Source organism: Nannobrachium achirus, assembly GCF_963921795.1.
Source record: "Nannobrachium achirus genome assembly, chromosome: 18".
Classification (NCBI taxonomy): Eukaryota; Metazoa; Chordata; class Actinopteri; order Myctophiformes; family Myctophidae; genus Nannobrachium; species Nannobrachium achirus.
The window spans coordinates 37,250,109-37,276,519 of record NC_137825.1 but is presented as its reverse complement, the minus strand read 5'-3'; the positions used below and the strand labels follow the sequence as shown (position 1 = coordinate 37,276,519).

At 41.8% G+C, this 26,411-nt stretch overlaps 3 protein-coding genes across 3 annotated transcripts in view; 2 read left to right on the top strand and 1 right to left on the bottom strand.

Annotated features, from left to right (window-relative positions):
- pkmyt1 (protein kinase, membrane associated tyrosine/threonine 1) overlaps positions 1-26,411 on the bottom strand; it is a 156,616-nt gene that overhangs the window by 14,205 nt on the left and 116,000 nt on the right. The window lies entirely within an intron of this gene.
- LOC308303074 (transforming growth factor beta-1-induced transcript 1 protein-like) lies at positions 3,339-15,246 on the top strand (the record flags this gene model as incomplete). Its single annotated transcript, XM_080747394.1, has 11 exons — positions 3,339-3,426; positions 6,643-6,800; positions 7,949-8,010; positions 9,430-9,566; positions 10,231-10,312; positions 11,147-11,231; positions 11,960-12,142; positions 12,504-12,677; positions 13,255-13,336; positions 13,942-14,090; positions 14,980-15,246. 11 exons carry the CDS (start codon positions 3,339-3,341, stop codon positions 15,244-15,246), a joined length of 1,467 nt encoding a protein of 488 aa, XP_080603520.1.
- Positions 20,466-24,770, top strand: patl2 (PAT1 homolog 2; the record flags this gene model as incomplete). The annotated part of the gene is made up of 12 exons (XM_080747563.1): positions 20,466-20,548; positions 20,791-20,865; positions 20,969-21,092; positions 22,378-22,495; positions 22,592-22,704; positions 22,803-22,850; positions 22,927-23,069; positions 23,250-23,406; positions 23,497-23,637; positions 23,777-23,874; positions 23,979-24,119; positions 24,737-24,770. 12 exons carry the CDS (start codon positions 20,466-20,468, stop codon positions 24,768-24,770), a joined length of 1,275 nt encoding a protein of 424 aa, XP_080603689.1.

Below are 26,411 nucleotides of genomic sequence, written 5' to 3'. Positions count from 1 at the left end.
CAAAATTTACTTAAAGACAGAGTACCAAAAGTAAAAAGGTTTGAAAATAGCAGATTTACAGATTACAAGCTCACAACGCGTTGCATTGCTAGGTGCTTAGACGTGATATTTTCAAATAGCTAAAGTATAAAATAGAGCTAAAGTAGTAATATTATAATTTATATTTGAAAAGTGCCTCCTAGTAACTCAAGTTTTCAAATACATTTAGTAGAGTAAAAGTAAAATATTTGGATCCGAGATGTAGTGGAGTAAAGGTATTGGAAATTGGAAATAAGCAAGTAAAGTACAAATACCTCCAAATTGTACTTAAAGTAGGCCTGGCTACAGTACTCAAGTAAATGTATAGTTACTTTACACCACCGGTCTGTGGTAGTGGCAGCGGCTGGTAAAGGCAACGCACAGGAAGAGTCGGAGGGGGGGAAAGAAACGGGACGCCCTTCCCTTCTCGTTCGGCGGATAACGGAATCCAAGAAGTTATTCGGGGCCAAGGCGGCAGACAATAGCGCCGTTAACTGAGACGGTCCATCTTGGTATGAAGGACTTTGAGAAACCGGCTTTAAACACATCCACAACAAGCTAATGCTTGTCATATTCAGATTCAGATCGAGAGGGGGGAATTAAAAACCTTTGAGACTTTATCATGGACGATTTGGGTATGTATTACAAAATGTTCCTCATTCGAAACATTGTAACATGTTGATGTGTCTTTGAAAAGGGGTGGAGTGTCCGCGCAAAGCTAAAGTAAAAACAATATTTCTTATTAGGCTATAACCTCTATACATTTATTTTCGCGTTTCAAGATGACATCTGTAAATAAATAGTGGGTGTAGTACTCGAGTGGAATATTTGGATTTCAGTTTAGTGATTGTTAAACCATTTCAATCAATGGGGAAAAATATAATTAATTTTAAAGCATTATCTTTCTTTCTCTGTCGGATGAGAAATGACACAATACCTTTCACATAGCTTCAGGTGTTAATTATCCCACTGCATAGATAGGCCTATGTATGCTTGGAATCATCTGGGCAAAGTAGGCTATATACAGTAGCCTACCTACCTATAAACTTGATTATGTGATGCACCTATTTTCTCTTCTACAACACCATGCTGGGATTTATGAAAGATTAATTCACCTGATGACATGTTTATGTCCCCCCACACACACTACACACACACACACACACACACACACACACACACACACACACACACACACACACACACACACACACACTAGGGAACAGAAGAATACTCGAGCTGTAGTATATATCTGCCAGCATTGAGTGTTTCCTGGATCCACTGCAAATCCAATCAATTATTGTAAATTAGATTTCAGGAGCTCCTTGCAGGCCCTCTCTCGTCCATTTGTATCGACAAGTCTGGAATAGAGAGAGAAGCCAAAGCCACGTAATCTTCATCAATGTGTCTTTCATTCTGAACGTTGGAGAACATCAAAGAAGGGAGTGTGACTGCCACCAGGGAACACGATTGAATGTATTCATCTTACAAATACCTCTTGAAACAAGACGAAGGAAGAATGAGTTGTAGTAGGCTACATTCCCACGTTCTTCCTTCAGAGATGTGTTGAGCTTGCTGTTGTTGTTTCAGCATGGGAATAGCTCTGTTGGAAAAGGCCTGAAATAGCACAGGGCCACGCTGCTATTTCCAAAAGCCACACAGTTCAATGAAATGGAAGGGTTTGTGCTTCGAGAGAGAACAAAACATTTGCTTGTGTTGTAGGAGCCTCTCTCTTAACAACATACTGTATTCTGTAGTTCTCAGATTCAGAACGTGGGGGTTTATGCTTAACAAGCATTGTGAGGAGGAATGGTTGGATGTAGTCGACACGTTGACTCGGGCACATCTGGATTGGATTGCACACACACACACACACAACCAGTTGCCGGGCGACTAAAAGCTGAGTGTTCCCAGAAAGTGGCCATGTTTAGGACTGGCTGTTTATGCTGTTGTCCACCCCTCTTGTAAGTTTGTCTTGTAAGATTAGGGGAGGCTTTCAGTGAGAGAGACCACTTGTTGGAGAAACATCTGCCCAAGACAAACAAGTCGACAGGGCAGCTCTAAATATGGTCATAATTCCCATTGAGTGAGGTTCAGCTCCTTATATGAGCAGTCCAGTCTAGTCTGTAAGAGACTGTGTGTGTGTGTGTGTGTGTGTGTGTGTGTGTGTGTGTGTGTGTGTGTGTGTGTGTGTGTGTGTGAGAGAGAGAGAGAGAGAGATAGAGTGGGGGTGGGGGGGGGGGGGGGTGTTAAGATGTAGGCTATGTGCACAATATTCCCACCACATGGTCGTACCAGAGGTCTGAATCACCAGTGACAGGAGTGACTAACCACAGATCCGCAAACAGTTGTGTAGGTTATAATGTCTAGATTACTCACCAGGGCCAGTCGTCATGGTCAGCAGAGCGGAAGTCCAGTCAAGTTCAAATATGTCGTCCAACAACACCAAATGAAGATTAACATTCCTAGTAGGCACATTCCTATAGCCTACTTAAAGCACTTAAAATAGGATGGAAAATCAAATAGAGACATCTGCCTGCCCTCTCATCAATCATAATCTATCACTTAATTGGATTGGATTGATCAATCGCATTAAACCAAGTTCAGACCCCGCTCTACACATTTTGGCCAGGGCGTTAGTCCCAGTTAAAATACTTTCTACAGTGATGTCATGCATGCAAGCTGTAAGGTTTACCACAGGAGTCCACACTGGGACACAAGTGAATCAAGAATCTAGAAGGGTTTTATTTGTCACTCACTAACTCGCAACTTGTAAGTACAGGTAGCGAAATGTTGGTGGGACTTGTTCCACAGAACTGTGATAACATAATAATACAAAAAAACAAGAATAATAATTTTAAAAAATATACAAATACTGGATGTTATAGAAATAAGAGTCAGGGTTTAGGGTCTTAGGTACAATAGCATATATTCCTTACAGCAGTGTCAAACATGTGCAAGTGCTATGTGCAGATACAATATCTTATCCTATGGCAGCAGTGTTGGATCAAATGGGCAAAAGAGGGCACACATGCAGTACACAAGACGTAAGAGTTGTCATGGTTAGAAGGGGGTCAGATAATGAATTTTTATATCAGCTGCCAAACACTCTTCCTCCTCGCCTTCCTTTTCATACTGGCATGTCTACTGAAATGTTTGTGTTTCTAATAACTTAAACATGTCGAGTCATTGAGCTGTTCTCTGTATGAGGTTAGTCTGTGTCTCCTGTCCATTCAGTGTCTCAGGTCTCTCTGTTTGGCCTGTCTCTCTGTGTCCTTCTTGCTATGTCAGTATGATTTTGTGTGGGCTGATTTGCTGCTATGTTATCGGTCACTGAGGCTGTCTGTCTCCCCTTAGGAGTGCCTGATCCACTTAACTACCCTCTCAGTCCTCGTATTGTTGTGTTTGGTACGTAATTGTCTGTGTGTTTCACCTTCTTCTGTGTCTGTAATCTGTGTTTTGTTCTCGACATACGTCTGTATGTCCTATCATTCCATTTTGTTTGACCCTCAATCTGACTTGCATGATCTTCATTTCCATGTTTGTGCTTGCATTTGTTTTTTGTCACTTGAATTTCATGGGCATAAACAATTGTTACTATTGTAAATCATTGTAAATACTGATATTCTACACCAAAAAGTAGGAAATGATCCTTACTTGCCAGCACAAACCAATGTTTGATTGATTGATTGAAGAATTTATTAGAAGTTTGCAATAGAAAAAAGTACAGTTTCATGACAGTACAAATCACTGGTACAAGGTCAACTAAAAGGAGATCCTAGAAAGCCGAGGCTTATTTCCACAGGAACCACACTTTAAGTATCTCATATAACATTGAAAGACAGACGGATAGAACATAGTACTTTATCTAGGATAATATCAGTTTCAAAAGCATAACATCAAATACAAAAGGCAGAATACAAAGAAAAAGGGGGGGGGGAGCATGGGGGCTTAGTCTATTTACAAGTCACGGGTAGCTGCTGTCTGAAGGTGACTTTTCATACCAATTTTGAAGGAGGCTAGGGATTTGCTCTCCTTTAGGGCTTGTGGAAGGGCGTTCCACATGTTGATGGTATAGCAGGAGAACGAGTTAGCGCCTTGTTTAGTGTTAAATCTACGCTGATGATGATTAGTGGAGCTGCCTCTGGTGTTATGATCGTGAACATCCTTGACCTTTAAGAAGTAGTTTGTCAGGTACATGGGAATCTTGGAGGTGTAGTGTATCTTGTACACCAGGCCCATTGCAAGATGCTGTACTCTGTCAGCTACTTTGAGCCACCCCACGCTTTCGTGGTGAAGCTCGGTAAGGTGGGTCAGAGGAGGGAGACCAAGCACAACCCTAATTAGTTTGTTTTGGGCTGTTTGGAGCTTTAGCTTTAAGGCAGCTGGGGCGTCGCGATACCAGACAAGGACTCCGTAATCAATGAGGGGCCCAATAAGAGCACCTCCTAGTGTCTTTCGGGATTTAATATTGATCAGTGGGGCAACTCTTTGCAAGAAGCGAATTCGTTGATTGACTTTATTGATTACCTTGGTGGTCATTTTTTCACTGGATAGGTTAGCCTCCAGGATGCAACCCAGGTAGCAGATGTGGTTTTTTCTTTCTATCACAGTGTCACCTACTTTAATTGTGAAGTTCTCAACTAGGCTAAGTTTCTGACTAGATCCAAAGAGGATACATTCAGTTTTGCCTAGGTGAATTGAGAGTCTGTTGTCATTGAGCCAGGTGCAGATCTTGTTAAGTTCACAGTTAAGGGCCTTTTCAACCTGCAAAATGTCTCTGCCTGAGACTAGGAGAGCCGAGTCATCCGCGAACAGAAACAGATTGCAGTCACAAGCAGATGACATGTCGTTTACGTATATTAAGAACAACAGTGGTCCTAGTATACTCCCTTGAGGTACTCCACAGTTTACTGGGAGGGGGGGGGACAGGGTTCCGTTGACTTCCACCATCTGTTCCCTCCCCACCAAGTAAGAGTGCATCCATCTCACTGCTGTGCTATCAAGACCAATAGCTTTGAGTTTTTCGATCAGAATAGAATGATCGACGGTGTCAAATGCCTTCTGGAGGTCCAGCATGACCATGCCACAATATTTGCCATCGTGAATTTCACGTTTGATGTAATCATTCAAATAGATGAGGCATGTATCTGTGGAATGGGACTCTCTGAAGCCAGACTGGAACTCGTAGATCAGTTTATTCTCTTCAAGATATCTAGCCACCTGTTCATAGACAATTTTTTCCATTACCTATGTGAAGCTAAACTCATCAACATGAACACATTCCACTATTTCACCCTTCCTGTTGCAATATTATCCTCCAATGCTTTGTTGTCTCCACCAGCCGAAGGCATGGGGGAGAGTATGTTTTCCCCTTCGTCCGTCCGTGTGTCCGTGCGTGCGTCCATCCGTGCGTGTGTCCTCGCAGTTTGTGTGCACCTAATCTCAGTCGCCGTTGGCCCGGTCGCTGCCAAAGTGAGCACACACATTCCCTGGATGCCAATCTAGAACCTCTGCCCTAAATTTTTCAAATGGGCCTTTTCTAGCGCCACCTAGTGGCCGATGTTCACAAAACACATTTCTGTGCACTACTCTTACAGATTTTGTCCAAAAATCCTACATATCGGTAGGCAGTATCTCGACAGTCATGTGATCGACACGGATCTGTCCGATTTTGCATATTCCATCCTGATTGGCTAAGATTGGCTTCCAAAGTTTGTGGGATTGAGCCGTTTTGAACAAAATGCCTCAAATCCCAAACGCAAAGTGCAATTATCATGAAATCGCGCACACACGTTCCCACTAGGTCGAGGAAGAAATGCCACTTCAAATTTTTGAAATCAGCCTCATGGTGGCGCTATAACAGGCCGATTTGTGGTTTTACCTATAGCTCCACCAATCAGTTTAAAACGTTGTAAGCGCACTCCCTAGAGGCTAAGGATAAACCTTTGCCCTGCATTTTTCACATCGGCCTTTTATAGCGCGCCACCTTTGGGCAGACTTGTGTAAAACACATTTTTGGATATTACTCCTTCAGATTTTCTCCAAAAATAACACAAATCAGTACACACTGCAGTATCTCTATAGTCATGTGATCAAGTCTGATCCGTCTGATATTTCATATTCCATCCTGATTGGCTAATATTAGCTTCCAAGTTTTGAACAAAATGCCTCAAATCATCAACGCAGCTTGCAATTACCGTGAAATTTGCCACACATATTCCCACTATGTCAAGGAACAAATTCTACACTTTTCACATTGGCCTGTTATAGCGCCACCAGCAGCTAGACTTTAGCAAAACATTTTTTTTGAACACAATGCTTCAAATCATGCATTGCCGATTGCCATGAAAGGTCTAAGGTGAAGAACATATGCCACCCTTTTTACACTGGCCTATTATACAGTAGCACCACCAGGACGCCTGGCCTGGTGGAGACCTGTGCTCGGAAGAGCACTGCTTCTAGTTCTGTCTGTTTCTACCACTCTCTTTCTCTGTCTCTCATCTGTCTTTCTCTCTACCTTTATTTGGTGTCTCTTTGTCCATCCATCTTTTCGTGTTTTTCATGGTCACGTCTTTCTCTCTCCTTATCTGTCCATCTCTCTCTGTCTATCTTTCTCTCTAGATGCCCTCCTGGCAGACCTGGAGAACACCAGTTCTCCTTTAGCCAGGTGCCCTGTCCTGCTTACCTCTGATCCTCCGCCCACTTCTGAAGCCATCACAGCTGTCTCCCAGGACCCTGACCAAGACAGGCCACCACCACCCGCCTACACCCCTCAGCAGGTAAGAGAGAAATAGCTAGGGATTTAATTTTTAATTTTTATACCCTCAAATACAGACTCATTTTCTTTTGGTTATAACTAATTGTCATTAAGCTATTCAGATGATCTATAAGATTGATGTTATTATCAGGTTCAAAGTTCACATAAGAACAAAGTTTGCATAAGTACAAGCATTTATTTATAACAGATCATATTTGTTCCAGCCCAGGTCAATATCAACCTCTATAGGTTAATTTGTAGTGGCAGCTTGAAATATTAGCCAATGACTTTGCACACGTTCATCGTATACGTATGACAATATTCTATAAAGGAATTAGGTTCAAATAATTGTAGCGCATCATCATCTCTAATGTTGTAAGTTACTTATCTTCCACTTGCTGGGTAGGGAACCTGAAGCCACCCTCTCCCTATAAATTAGTGGCTGTTACGTTACTACTGAATGTCTCCCAGACATTTCATTTGATCAATATCAGATTCATGCCCATGCAATTTATCTTTGAACTTAGACTGACACACATGTATCAAAACCTCTCCTAGTTTTGAATCACTCTCATTTACTGTATTTAATTTAACACACTCAAGCGTTTTCTTTGACTTTCAATGAAGCCTCTACAGCAGGGATGTCAAACCCAAATACACAGTGGGCCAAAATTGAAAAAATGTTACAAGTCGAGGACCAGACTGGTTCAATATGTTTATTTAAAACGTATTGAAATGATTGCACGTATTGAACCTGCCCCTTTACATCCGTGAACGTGTAGGCTACTCTGCCTCCCACCTGGCTTGAAAACCCCTGTTTTCAGAGTTCACTTTTGTTTAAACATTTTGGGGGAGAGGGGTAACTGGAAGTTGACCACAGGCGATACGCTTCCTTGTGGTGGTGGTGCGTACAATATACCAGAGGGCCAGTTCTAATAGTAATTAAATATCATCCCGCGGGCCAAAGATAATTCATTCACAGACCTGATTTGGCCCCCGGGCCTTGAGTTTGACATATGTGCTCTACAGGATTTGTATCTAGACTAGTTCAAGTCTCTTTTGTTCAGAAATTGAGTTAAGGGTATCTTGATTTTAATGTTGAGAAACAGATAAACATTCTGTTGGGGACGCTGTGTATTCAACGAAGTATCTCTTTTCGTCTTCTTTCAGACTGTTTCTGCTGCCATGAAGTCCAATGCGTCTCAGAACTCCAACCCAGACAAACTATACAGGTACCCTCATCGTCATCCCTGCCAATTAACCCTCAATTACAGTGTCTTATTAATTATTAATCTTATTGGTATGTCTATCTTGATGTTGGCATTCATATCAATGTCCAAAAATCTCTGAGGTCCTCTAATCTCAGTCCTTAATAGCAACTGATGAAAAATAAAACAAATAATTATAGCGACAGACAACCAGACTGATATGAGATTTCAACCACTTAAACCACATAAACTGTATACTTTGTTGACCAGAGTCCCCCAGGAGTCGACTTGGTCTGCTCCTTTTTTTAACTCGACACCAAATCTCTTTGCCGAAAATAGAATATCCGATCTACAAGTTCACAACGGTTGTGAGATTATAATATGTTTTGCTGAATGCTTGCCCCAGAATGGGGACGCTATAGGCTTTGTGTGATTAAAGAGACGGCAACAACAGAGGAAGTGTCCGCCAGCATTAGAAGCTGTCCAAATTGTTTTGGAGAGCTGCCTGCCCAATAAACAGCAACATACTGTACTGTACCGTTTCTTGGCTGAGATTAATCAAACATTGTTGCTAGAGAAGTTAATGTCTGCGCTGTACAGTTATTTTCCCACAGGCAGATTCAGCGGCTGAATAAGCTACTAGGGAGCATAAATCTTGCGTACATCCATCTTGTGGTCACTATTTTGGATGAAAATAATAGATGTAGCCGGCCGCATTTTCTTTTTAAGATGTTTATTTTTTTTTTCAGCAGCTAAGCTGCCTTCATCAGGGCTGATTATAACCCTGATAAGATGAGATACCACAAGATAAGATTAAATGAACAACTTTTGGTAACTAAACTAGAGCAGTGGTTCTCAATCTGTGGGTCGGGTCCCAAATATTTTGGGGGGGTCCCCAGATGATTAACTTAATGTGAAACATTGTTTTCTCTCTCAACAGTAAACAAACCAGCATAAGGTTTAAGTATATAGAGGGTATCTGCACATTTCTAAAGTGACAATTTAAGGACTTTTTAATACCTCTAAAATGACAAATTAAACATTGGCCAAATTGTCAAATGTTAAAGGCAGAAAATGTGAAAATAGCCATGTAGATCTGCTATTTTCACAATAGAACCATGTTAGACAAAATGTAATGCCTCAACTCTTAGTTCTCTTCAGGGTGGGCTGGGGTCCCCAGTTAAAATATGATTATTTGGGGGGTCGCGGCCTGAAAAGGTTGAGAACTAGAGCACTGCTGCTGCTGCTGCTGTAGGACACATACTGTACAGTTGTTGATGGAAAGATCTCGACAGTTGCAAGGAATTCAACCTGTCCCTTCAGTTACTGGCCTGTCCCGCTGGCCTCTAAGTCAGCCTTAAATTCATCAACACTTTCCTCACTCTACAAGTCTCATTAACAGCTTCCTCACTCTTTACGTCTACCTCTCTGTCTGTCTTCTAGCACGGTGTGTAAGCCCCGATCTCCCCGCACAGCAGACCCTCCTCCTGCCTTCTCCTCTTCCTCGCTGCTGGGTGGGGGTCTCAGTGAACTGGACCACCTGTTACAGGAGCTGAACGCAACCCAGTTTAACATCACAGGTTAGTGTCTGTGCACGCACGTGTGTGTGTGCGCGCGCGCGCACTTGTGTCAATGTGTGTTTTCTGTGTATTTATGCTAGCCTGGGATCGCTTCCAATTTCGGCTTTTGATCCGGTCGGGAGCGGATGGCGTCCTACGTCATTTTGTAGTCAAAACGGACTACACTTTGGCCGTAACTACCAAACCGGAATCAGTTTTAACCCAAAACAATTCCCCGCGCTCAATGACATAATTTTAGTACCTACCCAATAAAACCCTTGGAGCAGCGTAGTTTTGCTTATTTTTGGAAAAGTTTGTTTGGGATATCCATCTTTTAGTCCAACTCACAGCGACCGGCAAGACTACACTCCTCTAGCATTTAAATAGGGATTGGGGAAACAAACGGGGAACCAAAACAAAGCGACTCCGCTTCTTCTGCCATCCGGTCTAGGATGCCATTCGGTCTAGACCGGATCAAACGACCTGTTTAGTAATACCAGGCTTTCCCCCGAGAAAGCCTGGTGACACGAGGTTAGATAGATATCTTTATTATCCCAAAGGGGAAAATCAGTCACCAAGAGGAAGCACAGCAGTATAAGGATATTTACATACTGCATTAATTTATGCAGAAGTGCTTGTCTTCACCCTGTGTGTAACTGTGAGGTGAATGTCTTTGTGTTGTCAGATGAGATCCTTGCACAGTTCCCCACCTCTAAGAAAGATGACAGGGAGAAGATGAAGGACAAGAATGCATCACCTTCACCCAGGTACTCACTCCAGTCCCTGCTATTTCACATGTTTCATTTGGTCGTATGGAAACTAAATGTCCATAAAGGTCTATTGATGTGTTTTTATCCTTTCCCATCATCCTGTCAGCTGCTTTTAACAAGAATAATACCGCTACTAATTGTAATGAATAAAAACATTATATGGATATTTTTCTGAAGGCTAGTTAGTTAGCGGACCAAGAGATGTTTCTCTCATGGTTTATGTTGTTTCCCAGGGCAACAGATTCAAACAGGAAGTTCATAAAGGTTGGAACATTCAGGACAGTGGTGCTATTGTTTAAAAAATTAATGATCTATAATTCAAGTGAAAAGAATATTAACACTTGCACTGCAAACAGTCTCTGTACGTTGCTTAGAGGTTAACCACTTTCAACCTGGCGTAGTAGCCTATTCTGGACAGATTTTCAAAATGTTTCAAATATAGCATCACATCGCATCACGACACGACACGTGTTGTAAGCTTGTGTATATTAACATAAATTTCTATACTTAATTTGGTTAAACAAGGCTAAAAGCACGGCACCATAAATAATAATATATGTTTTTATAATGACTATATCGACCAAAGTTATAGTTTGCACATCATAAGAGCAATTATGCAATTATGGTATTGTCCACAGTCAATAGAAATCTTTAAGATTAAGTAGGCCTAAGATTATTTAAGTTACATGATTCGTAGCACATTCAACGTTGCTGACGAACAGTAATTATTTGTCTGATAAATAATGTGCCATACATGAATCGCTGGACTGAACTCTTTGTGCATTGTGTTTGTGGCAGTAGCCAACACAAATATTGTCTCTTGTATTCCAGTTCAGCAAAGCCTTCCGCCACTTCAGCCACATTGGAACTGGACAAACTCATGGCCTCTCTGTCTGACTTTAGAGTCCAGAGCACAGTAAGCATCTCACCAAGTACTGCATGTAAATGCAGCATTTTAAGGAACGTGGTGGTTTGCTAAACTGGTGATCTTAAAGGGTTTCGTGTTCTTTGCAACAGTTGCTCTCAATGTGAGTGCCAGGGCATGCTGGCATTCACCGTTAATTCACAGCTGTCGCAGGCTTCCGCTGGGCTCCCATCGTTTCATGGTGGATTCATAATTACATTCACTTTGTTCATGTGCACTTTGCTGTGTTCATGCATGAACTAATACTGCTGTCTCCAGATATGTGCTGAATGTGATTTTTTTAATGCTAAAATGGCATCAGTTAGCTAAATAACTAACAAACCTTTTGCTTTGGATGGCTGTAACTATGTGTGGGTGAGATATGTCATTCTATCATTAGTTTTACTGACTGTGAGTTCAGAAGGTGTGAAGTCCAGTGGCTTGGGGTTGGGAATGATGTTCTAACTAATCTGTTTCTATTCTTTGGCATGCCTTTCAGCATGTTGCTGATTTCTTTTCGCTATGACTCATTGATTATTACATACATTCTCTCTTCCTCTCTTTCCCCTCTGTCTGGATATTGGTCACTGCCCAACACCAGTGTATCACACACAATCTCACATCAAGACGTCACAGGTCTGATAGCCATTTTCAGGACAGCACCTTTTGGACTAGGTCCATGCTGACCATAGTGGATCTTGTAATCCCACTGTGTTCGTCCTTCCATTTCCCTTCACTAGCCAGCTGCACCTGTCACCCCAGTTGTCATGGTACCACAGCAGCCAGCTGCACCCCCGCAAGCCTCATCCGGAGGCTCATTGGACAGCATGTTGGGACTCCTCCAATCGGACCTGAGCAGACAAGGAGTTCAAACGTCCTCTAAGGGCAACTGTTCAGCCTGTCAGAAGCCAGTAGTAGGGCAGGTGAGTTGTTATGCACAGGAAAGGAGCAACGTTTTCTGCCTTAGCAATGAGCTCCTCCTTTGAAAACTGTGTATACAGTTTTTAGCTGATAGGCAAGACCTTGACAGTAGAAAGTTGTCTTGTGATGCGGGACAAAAAGCTGTGTAAAAAAAGAACTTTCTCACAAGATTTAAGAAAGATTTATATTCAGCATTAAAACCAATAGCCACACAGTAAAATCCTCAGTGTTGATTTAACCCTTTGCTCTATCAGTGTTACACAAATCCTCACTTCATCTATTTTTGCTCTGCATTTACGCATGCTTACCATTAGGCAGAGTATCCAAACATGTTAAATGAGGTTTTCATGCGTCCATTTCCAGGTGGTGACTGCCCTGGGGAAGGTATGGCACCCGGAACATTTTGTGTGCACCGAGTGTGAGACAGAGCTGGGCAGCCGGAACTTCTTTGAGAAAGACGGGAGGCCGTACTGCGAGTCTGACTACTTCACCCTCTATTCCCCACACTGTGCACACTGCAACAAGCCTATACTCAATGTGAGTTGAATACTAAGTTGTGTGTTGAACGCAGTATGTGAATGTGTGTCTGTTATTTCACCTATAAGACTAATTTATAATATGTAGTACGATGGTGTCGCCTGCTGATAAGAATTAAGAACTGATTGTCAAGCAAATATTGCGTCACATTGGAAGTCCTTAAAATCAGTAAGGCCAATTCAGGAGGATGGTTTCATTTTGTTCTAGACTGCTATACTATTTATAGTATAAACAGATATTTTTTGGTAAATATCAGTTTTTTTAGTTCCTTGAATATTCTTTAGTTTAAGTCTTCTTCTTCTGATTATATTTTAATATTGCTGTATTTAAATGTATATTTTGTTGATTATTGTTGTATCTCGGCTGAATTGTAAATGAGGGCCTGCCCTCAATTGTACTCCAGAGTTTAAGTAAAGGTGATGATGAGTGTGACGACAGTCAGTTCTTATCGGCACTGTCGTATGATGGAGTATAAATTAAGCCATAGCCTGTCAGCGTATATGAACTTGAACAACCCTTACAAACACTGCTGTCCTACCTGAAGCTCTAAAATTACTTTTTTCCTGCCGTCATTCAGAAAATGGTCACCGCCCTGGACAAGAATTGGCACCCAGAGTGTTTCTGTTGCGTCAAGTGCAGCCGGGCGTTTGGAGAGGAAGGTAATGGCGAGTACACATCCTGTGTGGGGTACTCCAACACACACAAAGCCTGAAAGCCATGAACAAGAGGCTGCAGAATGAGCAACGCTCCACATAGCCCTCAAAAACACCCCACCAGCCACATAAACCTCAGTTTCATTATTATTAGTTGTTAGCTACAAGGTGGTGTGAATTTGCCAAATACTGACAGTATATGTGATTTTTCAATACTTGATATAAAGGAGACTAGACACGTGTTCAACATTATAATATCATCCTTGCATTTGAGTAGATCTTGTGTTTTTAAGCAATATGTATATATCTTCTATGTATATATCTTATTTATGCCCATTTACTGTGATAGATTGCACATTACATTTAGTTATGCAGGTCAATCCTGGTGCAGGTGGTCTATTTATATGCCATTTCTACTGTTGACGTGATACCTACACCTACATTTTCACTGACTTACCTACACTATGCACACCTAACCAGCCCAGGTGCAGAGGGCCAGGTGGAATGTGAAGTCATATTTACACTGTCTTTTATGTCTTATGTCTTATGTTATACACATACGTATGTGAACAATGGTTACCTGTTTCAAATTGTGACATCATGTCCTTTAGGTTTCCATGACCGGGAGGGGCAGCAGTACTGTCAGCAGTGCTTTTTGACCCTCTTCGCATCCCGTTGCCAAGGGTGCAGCCAGCCAATCCTGGAAAACTACATCTCAGCTCTCAATGCCCTCTGGCACCCGCAGTGCTTTGTCTGCAGAGTAAGCCCCTGTTGTTGTTTATGCTATGTGTCACTCATCATTTCTATCAAAAGTGACACATAATAAGTCAGTGATTCTCAACCTTTTTAATTTCAAGGACCCCCACTTTGCATTAGACCACGGAACCCATTTGATATCTGTGGTACACCAATCTACACTGTCAAATCCTCAGTGTTAAATGAACTCAGTCCACAAGAGTTCATTTGCATATATGCTTAACTTATACATTCCGTGGGGCGCACGTTGGCCTGGTGGTCAAGGCGCATACCACATACTAGGCTATCATGCCTGCTGGCGTCGCCGGTTCAATTCCCGATCCGGACGACCTTTGCCACATGTCATTCCCCATCTCTCTCCTCATTTCCTGTCAGTCTACTGTCCTATCGAATAAAGGCATGAAAATAGCTGATCTACAATCTTACCATGTGTCACATATGTGAGGTGAGCTTTTAGATCAGCTATTTTCACTGTACGATTTCATTGTACGATAGTAAGGCATGAATGGTTAGGCTGGACTCACACATATGCGTGAAACATCTTCTCCGTATCGTCTGAGAATGGCCACTGGGGGCGCCGTACTAATGCATTGTCAATTGAGTTTTTTGTCGTTGCCGTGTCTCTAGCTCAACCACAGGCTGTCTTTTGGCCAAGAGACACGGCAACGACAAAACACCAAACAACCTTCCATTGACAATGCATTAGTACGGTGCCCCCAGTGGCCATTCTCAGATGATACGGAGAAGATGTTTCACGCAACTGTGTGTAGGGCGCCTTAAAGCTCTCACATGCCATACCACATGCTTTAGTGTAACAATAGTAACAATTTTTCACTATATTAACTGTGTACTGTGACTGAATTTCACTTGCTCTTTCTTCCCCCCTTCCCCAGGAGTGCTACAGCCCCTTCGTCAATGGCAGTTTCTTCGAACACGAGGGCCAGCCGCTCTGCGAGGTCCACTACCACCAGTCACGCGGCAGCGTGTGCCAGGCCTGCCAGCAGCCGATCCTGGGCCGATGCGTGACCGCCATGGGCGCCAAGTTCCATCCACATCACCTGGTGTGCCACTTCTGTCTCAAGCCCCTGAGCAAGGGCTGCTTCAAGGAGCAGGAAAACAAGCCCTACTGCCACCCCTGTTTCATCAAACTGTTCGGCTGAGGACCAAAACCAAGATGCTGTCATCTGAGTGCCCCCTCCATTGGTCACCATGTGAAGCTACATGACTGTTTAAGTTCTCTATCAGTCTGTTTTGCGTTAACAAGAAGAAATGATTGTGGAGCTGGTCTCTTTCTGGGGTTTTAAGAATACTATATTCAAGAAAGGGAATGGAGAGGAAAAACGAAAAGCATTAACCACTTTCAACCTGGCGTCCCTATTTGGGGCATTACATTTTTTTCAAAGATTTTAAACAATTTTTAAAAATGGTCTATAAATAAGAATCTACAGGCTCACAACACGTTGCATCTCGACGCATTGTGAGTTTGTACATCTGCAATTTCCAGTATTTTTGCCACGGCTAAGTGTAAAATAACGCTGAAATTGTCAAAATTGTTGTTGGTGTGGAGGAAAAAAGTGGACTGCAGTTGGACTGGTGGTAATATGTGCACATGAGATTAGCCAACCATGACGTAGTTCAGAGTGAAAGACAAAATGAATGAAACTAAACCATGATATTGATGTTTTGTAAAATTGCCATATGATGTCATGCTGATGTATGTAATCTTTTACATACTGTATTGATTCAAATTGAATATTTACCACTGATTTTTGTTTTTGAGAAAAGGTAAATAGGAAAAGAATAATCTGGTTGAGAGCTAAAGTATTGTTTCAATGAAGGACTTGTACTGTGGTGCAAGGGAAAATGTTTAATATATTTGCTTTACATTGCAAAAAGTACCAGTATCACTGCTATTGCATTTTTATAGATATGATGTGCTGTCCGCTGTTTTGTGTACCAGCTAAGCTATCACGTATTTGTTACAGTGCCAAAGATATTGCATCATATTTTCACCATTGTTCTATGCATTTATTAAAAATTATAATAATGATACCAAAGAACATAATAAACGACTATTACTCTGTTCAGTGCACAGGAGGTGAACAGAACAAACCAAGTGTAATGCACAGTAGGCCTAGGCCTATGCACTCATAATCAGTGGTTCACTTGAGCAGGCTACTAGGATACTAGCTGCACAATGTAACTTTACTCTTATAACCTGATTTGAAACTCTTCTAACTAACCTGATTTTTGTGCTGACATTTGTACCATTGAGCCAATAGAGCCTGAACCTTTTTTTACAGTCTATGGCCTGAACTCAATACGCCACCATCTGGCGGAGTCGGGTAAGGTTAAATAGAGCGTACCATCAGCTTGACCATCAGCTAAGAATTAATGCAGTTCCCAAACTTTTTTAGCCTAGTTCCAGACCCTGAATCGCTAGCCACACCCCTTTAAATTTTTTGTTTTGGCGAAGTGAAACGAAATGTCAATTCAGGCTGAGTGTCAGGCTAAAACTTTTTAGCTCATGAACATGAACCAAAAGAGAAATCAGACGTTTGCCCGGGACCCAAACTAGTTAAAATAGCAGATGTACAAGCTCACAACGTGGCGCAAAGTCTGCTATTTTCACTTGTTCTATAAACATAAAACATTTATTTTCTAATTTATGGATTTTTTAATAAAATATTTGTATTTTATTTATTCATGACATTTTTTTAATACATTTTTTTAAATGAAAATCATAGCTTTTTTTAGGGAAGGTTTTGAAATAGGCCTAATAATAATTCAAAACAAAAAAAATAATGGACAGGAATCAGTGAGCTGCAAGGTGCGCTTGGTCCTCTCCATCAGGTCCACGCCTCCTCCTCCTTACGTCACACAGTGTCAGTTCATTAATTAAGCTAATGAGCGACCCCAGGCGTCTGACTCAGAGACAGCTTGTCGAAAGATGTGTGACACGATTTTGCCGGACACGCCACTGAGCGGCTCAGAACAAGTAAGTTAAAGCCTACAGTTTTCGTTTGTTTTTTGAATCTCGGGGATAATTAAAGGATACGTGTACATAGGGCTGAAGTGCAAAGCAACTAGTAACTAAGGTTTTCAAACAAATGTAGGGCAGGCCTAGTAAAAGTACAATATTTGCCTCTGAGAAGTAATGGAGCATTGGAGCAGAAAAAAAAGCCTGACATGATAGTTCCTCGTACGACGGTGTTGCGCGTCCAGTCCAGATCTATAAACTCACAACACGTGGCCTCGCATTTCCATGTGAGCTTGTACACCTGGTCATGTAACAGATCTAATATTCTGATCTGCTAGATCTGCTGTTTTTGTGCAGACTTTTTCGGCAAGCATTATTTATGAGATGATAATCCGATAGGGATAATGTCTAATCTTGACTACTTTTGTAAGATTCTTTCAAATTTAAACGAATGCACTGTATAGCCTATTTATGAAAATGCAAGTTTGAATTTCAAAGGCCCACATGTAGGCCTAAGTGCAAGTGTTTAATTTCAAAGAAAGATCTAGGCGGCCTATAGCCTATTACATTTTAGGAAGGATGCTTATGTAGCATATCACTTTTTTTACTTGTATATCCTACATGTTAATTTGTCTTGTAATTCCTTCACTACATTTATATCTAGCAGCAAATTGCAACTCTAGATTGTTTTCTTTAATATGTTGAAACAAGAGTTGCAACACAAGCCCAATGAGCCCATACATCCAAACAGAAAAGTCTGACTGTATTAAACATCATACTTTTGTATGATGCTTTCAAATTTAAACGAATGCACTATAGCCTATGTATGTAAATGCATGCTTGAATTTCAAAGGCCCCACATGTAAGTGCAAGGGTTTAATTTCAATGAAAGATCTAGGCCAACATTTTAGTAGAATATCGGTCTGCTTATGTAGCCTAGGCCTATTTCTTTTTTTCTTTTCTTTTTTTGCTTGTATAATATCCTACATGTGTCTTATATTTCCTTCACTACATTTATATCTAGCTGCAAATTGCAACTTTAGATTTGTTCTTTAATATGTTGACATCAACATTGGAAATGTGAGTAAGACCTACTTTGTCCTCCACTGATTTAAATTGTGCTACCTTTTTGGAATTTTAATTCCTATTTTTTATGTATACTGGACTTTCAGTCAAGCTTTTAGTACAGCTGTTAACAGATAACACTGTTTGGAAGGAATACCTTCAGATAACACTGTTTGGAAGGAATACCTTCAGATAACAATGTTTGGAAGGAATACCAGTCCTTTTGCCCCCCAAATCTCTTTTACCTCGGCCGTCTATCTGGCAGAACGGTACATGGTCTCTGCCTGGTATTACTAAACATAACCTCTGTAAAACGGTTAAACCTAACCTTATTCCTAACCTTAACCTCAGTAAAACGGTGCCAAAACCTAACCCTATTCATAATCTTAACCTCAGTAAAACTGTTTAACCCTAAATCTTATCCTCAGTAGAACAAATACAAGTACACGTATATAAAAAAACGCCCCACCGAGCGGTTAGCGCGGTGAGGTCGGTGGAAAAAGATTAGGGCGAAGTTGGCGAACGGGATTTGGGGCTAACGGACGGGTTACAGTTTGGATGTATTATGGGCTGTCAATGGTTGGTGTTGCAATTTGCGGCTAATTTACATCTTGGTTATTGTTATCTGAACTCTTGTTTGTCTCTTTTGTCTTCTGGAGACTGAAAATGAGGTCTCCCAGCCACAGTGGCCCGAGAAGGGAGATCCGTGGAATGAAGGCGACAATGACATGGATTGTGAGCTACAGCAGATGGAAGAGGAGGACGAGATGATAGATCTCTACAATGAAGAGACGTTTGGGATGGGTATGTATGTACTATGTAAGATTTGTATGTGCTGGATCAGGGGTCTTCAGCATTTTTCAGGCCAAGGACCAAGTGGTTAATGTAAAAAAGAATCCTATCACACAAAGATTTGGCGGCCTGCCTGTAGTAATTCTGAAGACCCCCTGTTGAAGACCCCTGTCCTGGAAAATGGTAAAATGTACCTTGACTGTCTAGATCTGGATTCGGAGGACATGTTGACAGGAGGTGATTCCAGCAGACCTCTTCTCCAGTTTAAAGAAACGCCTCCAGTCCCCCCAGTCCCGCACATCTCCCCACCTCCCACCCCACGTTCCCTCTCACCCTCCCCTCCCAAGCAGCACAGACCACAGTACCTGCCCACCTGCCCCGTTGGGCAGCGCGGCAGGGGGAGGGGTTCAAGGGGGCAAAGGGGAGGGCAACGCAAGCCAGAGATGTTTGAAGACCCGGCTGTGATGAGGACAGTGGAGGGGCGACCTAGTCTCAAGGTACAATAAAGTCATTTAGATTTGGAAGCTATTCCCCAGATCTCACTGCATGCATGGCAGGTTGTCTCCGTCTTGGACTGCTGATGCTGATTTTCTTTCTCTTTTAAGAGTCTGGACAGTGCCATAGTTGAGTGTGGAACTCCTCTGTCCTGGAGTGGTTGGGACGAAAATGCTGTGAGTTTCTAAGTTTTAACAGACATGAAAACAAATAGTGAAAACCTTCTATCGTAATATCTACAAGCTCACAACCCCTCGTGTTACAATATGTTGTTGGCTTGTAGATCTGCCATTTAACCCAGGCAGGGTGAAGGTAATTCTATCCACTGTGGGATTTTTGCCTGCTGCCCTGACTAAATTGCTTCCTTTTCAACTTAATAGTGGATGTCACCGTCTTACAGAAGGACAAGAAAAACCTCTGGATCAATTCTACAGGTTAGTTGCTGAGCAAATATATTCCTCATTTCAGCGAGTTTACTGAACAACAGTCATCATATCCTTTGTGTGTGTTCTAGGATAATGCTATTGTGTATATGATTGATGGTCATGATGGCAGAGGTCAGCATCCAACGTCCAAGTTCCTAGTAGAGCCTCCATACCCCTTTCCTTCCTTCAGAGGCAGGAGAGGATCCCCCAGAAGACCCTACTATAACAGATCGTTTGCCGAGCGAGGCACTCCTCAGGTGATTTATTGCCCATTTCATTCTATTAGCACTTGGGCAACTTTCCTAAATGTTTTGGCAAGTACAACCATATTATAATTATTTTATTGTTTTGCAGATGAATACCGCAATACCACAATCCCCACTTCTCTCCCGTCAACCTCTGACCCCACGGCAGCATTACAATCAGGTGACCTCCATGACTCCACACTGGCCTCTTCCAATGCAATAGAGAGAGTAAATGTTTATTTCCTAAGTTCCCAAAGGGTAAATTGAATGCATGTTTTTTTTTCTCACTGAGTTGTGCTCTTCTGTAGAATCAGACAGAGGTCTTTAGGTTTCCATTGCATTCATGTTCCCCCTCCCGTCACTCGATGGCCCCCAAGATGATGCAGCTTCGCTTCGGAACCAACTCTCCACGACCGTGCCCCGTGTACAGTCCTTCATCTAACCCAGTGCAGCGTTTCAGGTCTGTCTATGCCTCATGACTTGTGGAGTAATATGTTAGAATAACTGAGCAACACGTCATTCGAAGTATAAAATGGTGTAACTCAGTAGTCAACCCCCAAAGATGATGTACCTGAAGTTACCTGATAGTTTGATAATGCTTAGTTTCACAGAACATGCTGTGATTGTGTTATTAAAACTGAAGCAGACAGAGTACACATACATATTGTTAAAAGGTGTCATTTGTCCCTGTCTAACCCACAGTTATCCAGGACCTGTTACTCAGCTCCACCCACAACACAAGCGACAAATTATTCAGAAATTCCGGACAATACAACGGTTGGCAGTGCTTAGACTAAGCTTTCCTGCTTTCTTTCTTTCATATTAAAATCACATTAACTATTAATGCCTCTATTAAATGAAGTGCATCACCCCTTTGTAGGAAACCAGAGCGTTGGGATCCTTACTGTGATCTCATGACAGCCAAAGAAAAGGAGTGGATCATCAGGCTCCAAATGATTCAGCTACAAAGTGAGAACCCATACCGTGAGGACTATTACTACCAGGTACTATAGCATCACTGATATCAAAGCTCAGCTCTGTTGTGCCTTCGAATGTCACTTCCATTCTACATGAGCAAAGCGATGAAGTGTCTCGTTGCAGTGCTTTGACTCGTCACATGCCTTCACGTGGAGTTAAGTGTTGAACTAGCGGCGGTTTCTGGGACCGTACCCTAAACTAAAGGGTGATTTAGTCCAATTTAGGCATTTAGCAGACGCTCTTACAGTAAGCAAGGTAATACATTAACATGATACAACAAATGCATAGAAATGGTACTCGTAGGTAGACCAAGCACCTATTCAGTAAAAAACTTGGAATCTGAGGAGGTGAGTCTTCAGACCACGGCGGAAGCTAAAGTGCAACGTTGTGGAGTTTATTCCACAGGAGGGTCTAGGACGAGTGGATCGTTGTCCTGGGGTTTTTAGTGAGGGTTCTGTCAGCTTCCTGTGTTAGCTGATCTGAGTGAATGGGTTGTAGAGTTTGATCAGGCTATGAAGGTATGGAGGTGCTTTGAAAGCCAGCATCAGTGTTTTGTACTCAACCGGGAGCCAGTGGAGGGAGCAGAGAAGGGGAGACATGTTTTGGCTGGTTTAAGACCAATCGTACTGTGGCATTTTTGATCAAGCCCGGTCACACATGCACGACTGAGTAGGCATGGCATGGAGTAGCCATCGCATGCCTAGATGGCAAACTGTTTGTGTAGAGTTCAGCGGCATGTGATGCATCAATGCGCAGCCCCTTTGCTCATAATGTAGGATGGAAGTGAACTACACACGTCTGTTTGTGCATTTTGACTGTCACCTTATACTTGGTTGCATGCTGCTGTCATGCACCGAAAATAGCCGCTGCGACTCGAAGTGAGCTTGGAGATCTGCTATTTGTGGTATGCGACAGAGGGTACAAATCAAGCATTAGTCTTCTCCCCATGTCCCCTAGCAAAAAATGCAGTAATCCTGGTCTCTATACTGCTCCCTGAGGCCAGCCGAGGCGCCTGATGGAGGGGAAACGAACTGGATGGAATAACGTGTTCCTTCCATGTGCTACATCCTACCGGGGAAGCTTCCCCTCTGTCAGGCCACCCCCTGTCAGGCCATAAGAAGCAGCATGCTCACTCCACATGCACTAAAGGAAGCATGAGCTCAGTTTGGGGCTCTCCCCAGGTTGGCAGAGGGAGCGTAGTGCCCAGGATTACAGTTTAGGCAATTGGCACTGGGTGAAAATTGGGTTACAAAATACTATACCATCAGAGTGAACGTGATTTGTAGTAATTTATCTCTTATTCAACTCTAGGAGTACTATCGGCGATTAGAGGCTAAACTCACTGAAGAGGAGCTGGGCATTAGGAGCAAAAAGGAACTGCCCAAGCTCACCACACCCTACATCACAAAACCAGACACTTATACACCAGGTTTATGACTTATTCACCTGTCTTATGTTAATGAACCATGTTGTCATCTCATTTGCTAGTGTTTTCACACATTTCGGAATGAATTTGTTCTTCCAGTTGTGCATATTGAAGGTTCCTTAGGTCAGGTTGCTGTGTCCACGTGCTACTCGCCTCGCCGTGCCATCGGCGCCGTCCACGCTGCTAAAGCTCCACACAAGGTTCCAAATGAGGTGATGTGACTTCATTTTATTCTTTTAGTCTTCTGTAAACTTTTGATGAGGCTTTGCCTCTGTAATCAGAAATGTGTATGTATTCATAACAGGAACAGAAAGACACCAGACAGCAGAGATTGGACCTCCTCAACAAAATTGAAAAGGTAAAGCAGTTTCTAGTTTGCTTCTTGTTTGTGACTCCAAAAGGTGTGTGTCATATGTGTCACACCTGTCCTGCAGTTGTTCATAGTGCTGTTGGAGGTAGAGGACGCAGAGAGGGTGAAGACGTCTGTGTTGACGGAGGCAGAGGAAACGAAGCAGAGAGAGAATACTCAGAGAAAGGTTAAGCGCATCTACTCAGAGCTACAAGACCCTGATGTTCTGTGAGTACTCCAGAGCACCCTCATTTATGAACTTGACAAACAGACAATTATTGCTAGCATGAAGGTAACATATTGTCATAATATATGATATGAATATAACATGTTATGACACCATTATTGAAGGTGGTGGCTAAATTACCCTTTGGGACTTAGTGCTGTATTTAAAATGTTTCACTGCAGAGAGTTGGGTGAGGAGTTCCTGCCTTGTCTACTGATCTCCAAAGGCAAGAAGCTGCTGTCCAGACTTATTCCATTTTTGGACCATGATTCCACTCTTCTTGCTCTGCGGGCGGTGAGCTCTCATTTGCATACACTGATGGCCAGAGATACAGATGAGGTAAGGGATCTATGATGAATCCTTTTTGTTAAATGTAGAGATGTTTTAGTGAATCTTCTGTATAAAATGTCTACCATCCCTACTCCCCAGTCTCTTCCGGTGCTCTTCCCACCTCTTCGGATTGTGATTGGAGGCCTGACCTTCAGCCAGCTCGTTGGGGTCCTCAAGATTCTGACAACATCAGAGTCTCTAACAACATACGAGTGCCTGACACTAGCATGTCAAAACAAGGTCTGTCCTTCCTGTGGCTGCTTTGCTTTCATTCACTTTTTTGTTGGACATTTTCCTCAGCAATTTCAAACTTGGTTTTTGGACTGAATCAGTGTTTCTTCCTACCCCTCCCTTTCCCCTGTGTGTTTTGGTTTCTTAGTTTGGGCTGTCTTTGCTTTACGCCCTCCTATCCCAAGGAGAAAGGCTGCTCTCCTCGGGAGCTCCACTAGAGCCCAGCATTGGTGACTTTGAGACCTGGTGAGAATTTTCAGCATAATAATCCCTATATTTTAGTTTATATTTGTCATTTTTAACATGCCGTTGGAGTGGCATTAAATCTGCTGTCCTTTGTGTTTCTTCAGGACGGATACGATTTTCCAGGTGGCAGGACAGCTATCCCAGTGTTCCTTGGTAGAGCCACTCTTCATGCCACCTAACCTGCTCACACTCTTCTGTCGTTACCTGGACAAGCGCACCGTTCACCAGCTGAAGAGCAACATAGAGTGAGTCCCTCACATACTGTCCAGGGTTCCCACGGTCATGAAATTCCTGGAAATATTTTGAAATTAGAAAAATATTTGTCCAGTACTGGAAAAGTTTTGGAATTGATCAAGGGTCCTGGAAGGTCCTGGAAAAAATAACTATGCATTGTCTTTGGTTATTGATTTTGTTAATACCTCTGAAATGACAAATTAAACATTGGCCAAATTGTCAAATATTAGAGGCAGAAATTGTGAAAATGGCTGATCTACATGCTGCAGATTGGCTATTTTCACAATAAAACCATGTTATACAAAATTCCTCAACTCTCTTCAAATATGATCATTTCGGGGGTCACCGCCTGTAAAGGTTGAGAACCACTGGCATACACTACCTGTCTTTGGGCATTGCACATAGGAGTAAGCGACTCGTTATTGAGCTGAATTATTGTTATATAGTCCTGGAAATCGGGTTAAATATTCTGGAAAAGTTTTGGCAATTAAAAGTGTTTTTAATGAAAGCATTACTGTCTGTAAAGTGCTATAACATTATTGTATCTGTTAATCACTTTAAATCAACATACTGAATATAATGTGTTTATTGTGGTTTTAATGGCTGTTTATTTAATTTCTTCATCTAGATCTGCAACAGGATTCCTTGCTCTTGCATCATGAACTTGGGACGGGCGGAATCAGTTCTTCAGCCAGTGACAAGGATGTGGTGAGCAGTAGACTGCAGTGAAAGGAGTACAAGCATAGCCCAGTATGCATTCTAAGTGTCATTCTAGCTATGTTTTGTACGGTGTAGTTTGTTTAAAAACAGACTGATTGCTATTCCCCTTTTTTCTTTTCTCCCTCACCCCTCACTTATTTTTATTTATTTTTTCTCTGCACTCTTAAAACTGTTTCCCCTTTGTTTCCATTGTCTTGTCTTTTACGCTCCTCCCTCTGGTCCCCAGGGCCCAAAAGTTTGAACATGTCTCAGTAGATCAGATATACATTTTAGCTAGTTCAAAACAAACAACATTGGTATCACTTGATACATGATTTGTGATCGCGGCCAACATTATGCCAATAAATTAATCACACATCTTTAAAACCCAAACTCCAAATCTGTTCCACACGGATAGGGATTAAACGTTTTGGACTCTTGGGCCCAGTAGATGTAGCAATGCAAGTAGATTTTTCTTTTTTCTTTTTGGAACCCTCAGACAAAGTGCTACCACCTTCTCCCATGAAAATGTGTCAAACAGTGTAGTTGGTGGAACGGCCAGTAGGTAGAGCTGATGGGTTCATCAGAGTTCCAACTCATGCCAGTTGTCACTGCATAGGCCTACACTATTTTTGATCAAAAACCTTGGAGACTGATGGGGTAATGGAGGATTGTATAGTAATGTATGATTGTACAGCTATGTTCATTATTGTAATTAATTTATCATGAAATGGCACAATGAAATGCTGTGCAAATTTTGGGTTCTTTATATTAAAAAAAAACGTAGAATGTATGCCTTGAGCATGCATATGAGTTACAATACTACCATACTAAATATGCTGTATTTTCAATCTTTAAAATGTTTCAGTTGTAAAAAGTTTTATTTAAGAATTATTTTGGAAACAGTATTTAATTTACACTATTGTATAGCACATAAGCATAAGAAATAAAATTCTTAAAAAAACAAGATTTCTTGACATTTCTGACATACAGTGAGCAAACAGCTTTGTATTATTACATTGTTATATCATGGGGTAATTATGCATCAAGAATCAGTTAAACTGTCTAAGATGCAAGAGATAAATGTCATGTTATAAAGTGCAAGTTCCTGGAATTGCCTTTATGTATTTTTAGTTCAACGGACTGGAGCAAGTTGAGACATGAAGTTGCATATTTTTATTCAAGAAAGCCACAGGGGCCAAACGGTAAATATAATTGATAAAAACATAAGTAGTGAGTGGAGTAGGCAGTTTAACAGGAAGAGTTTTCATCCAATACCGGCTCGTTCAAATGTCCCTTCAAAACAAACGCGCTATTGTGATACGAGCGATCAACTGAAACCCTGGTTAAATGATGTTCCAGACAATGCAAGAACGGACATGAAAAAAGGGAAGAGTCAAACCCATTTCATTCACCTGAAACTTCAAATTAGTAGATGCACAATATAATGGCAATGCATGGGTTATATTAATGTTTAGGTTAAGAGCCCATCAAGTGATAAATAGCATCTTGAACTAAATATTTGCACATTGTCAGGTTTCAGAGCGTTGGTTGCTTGGATCATAAATTTAGAGGTGTTCATGTCCGGTGTAGACAGTATGTAA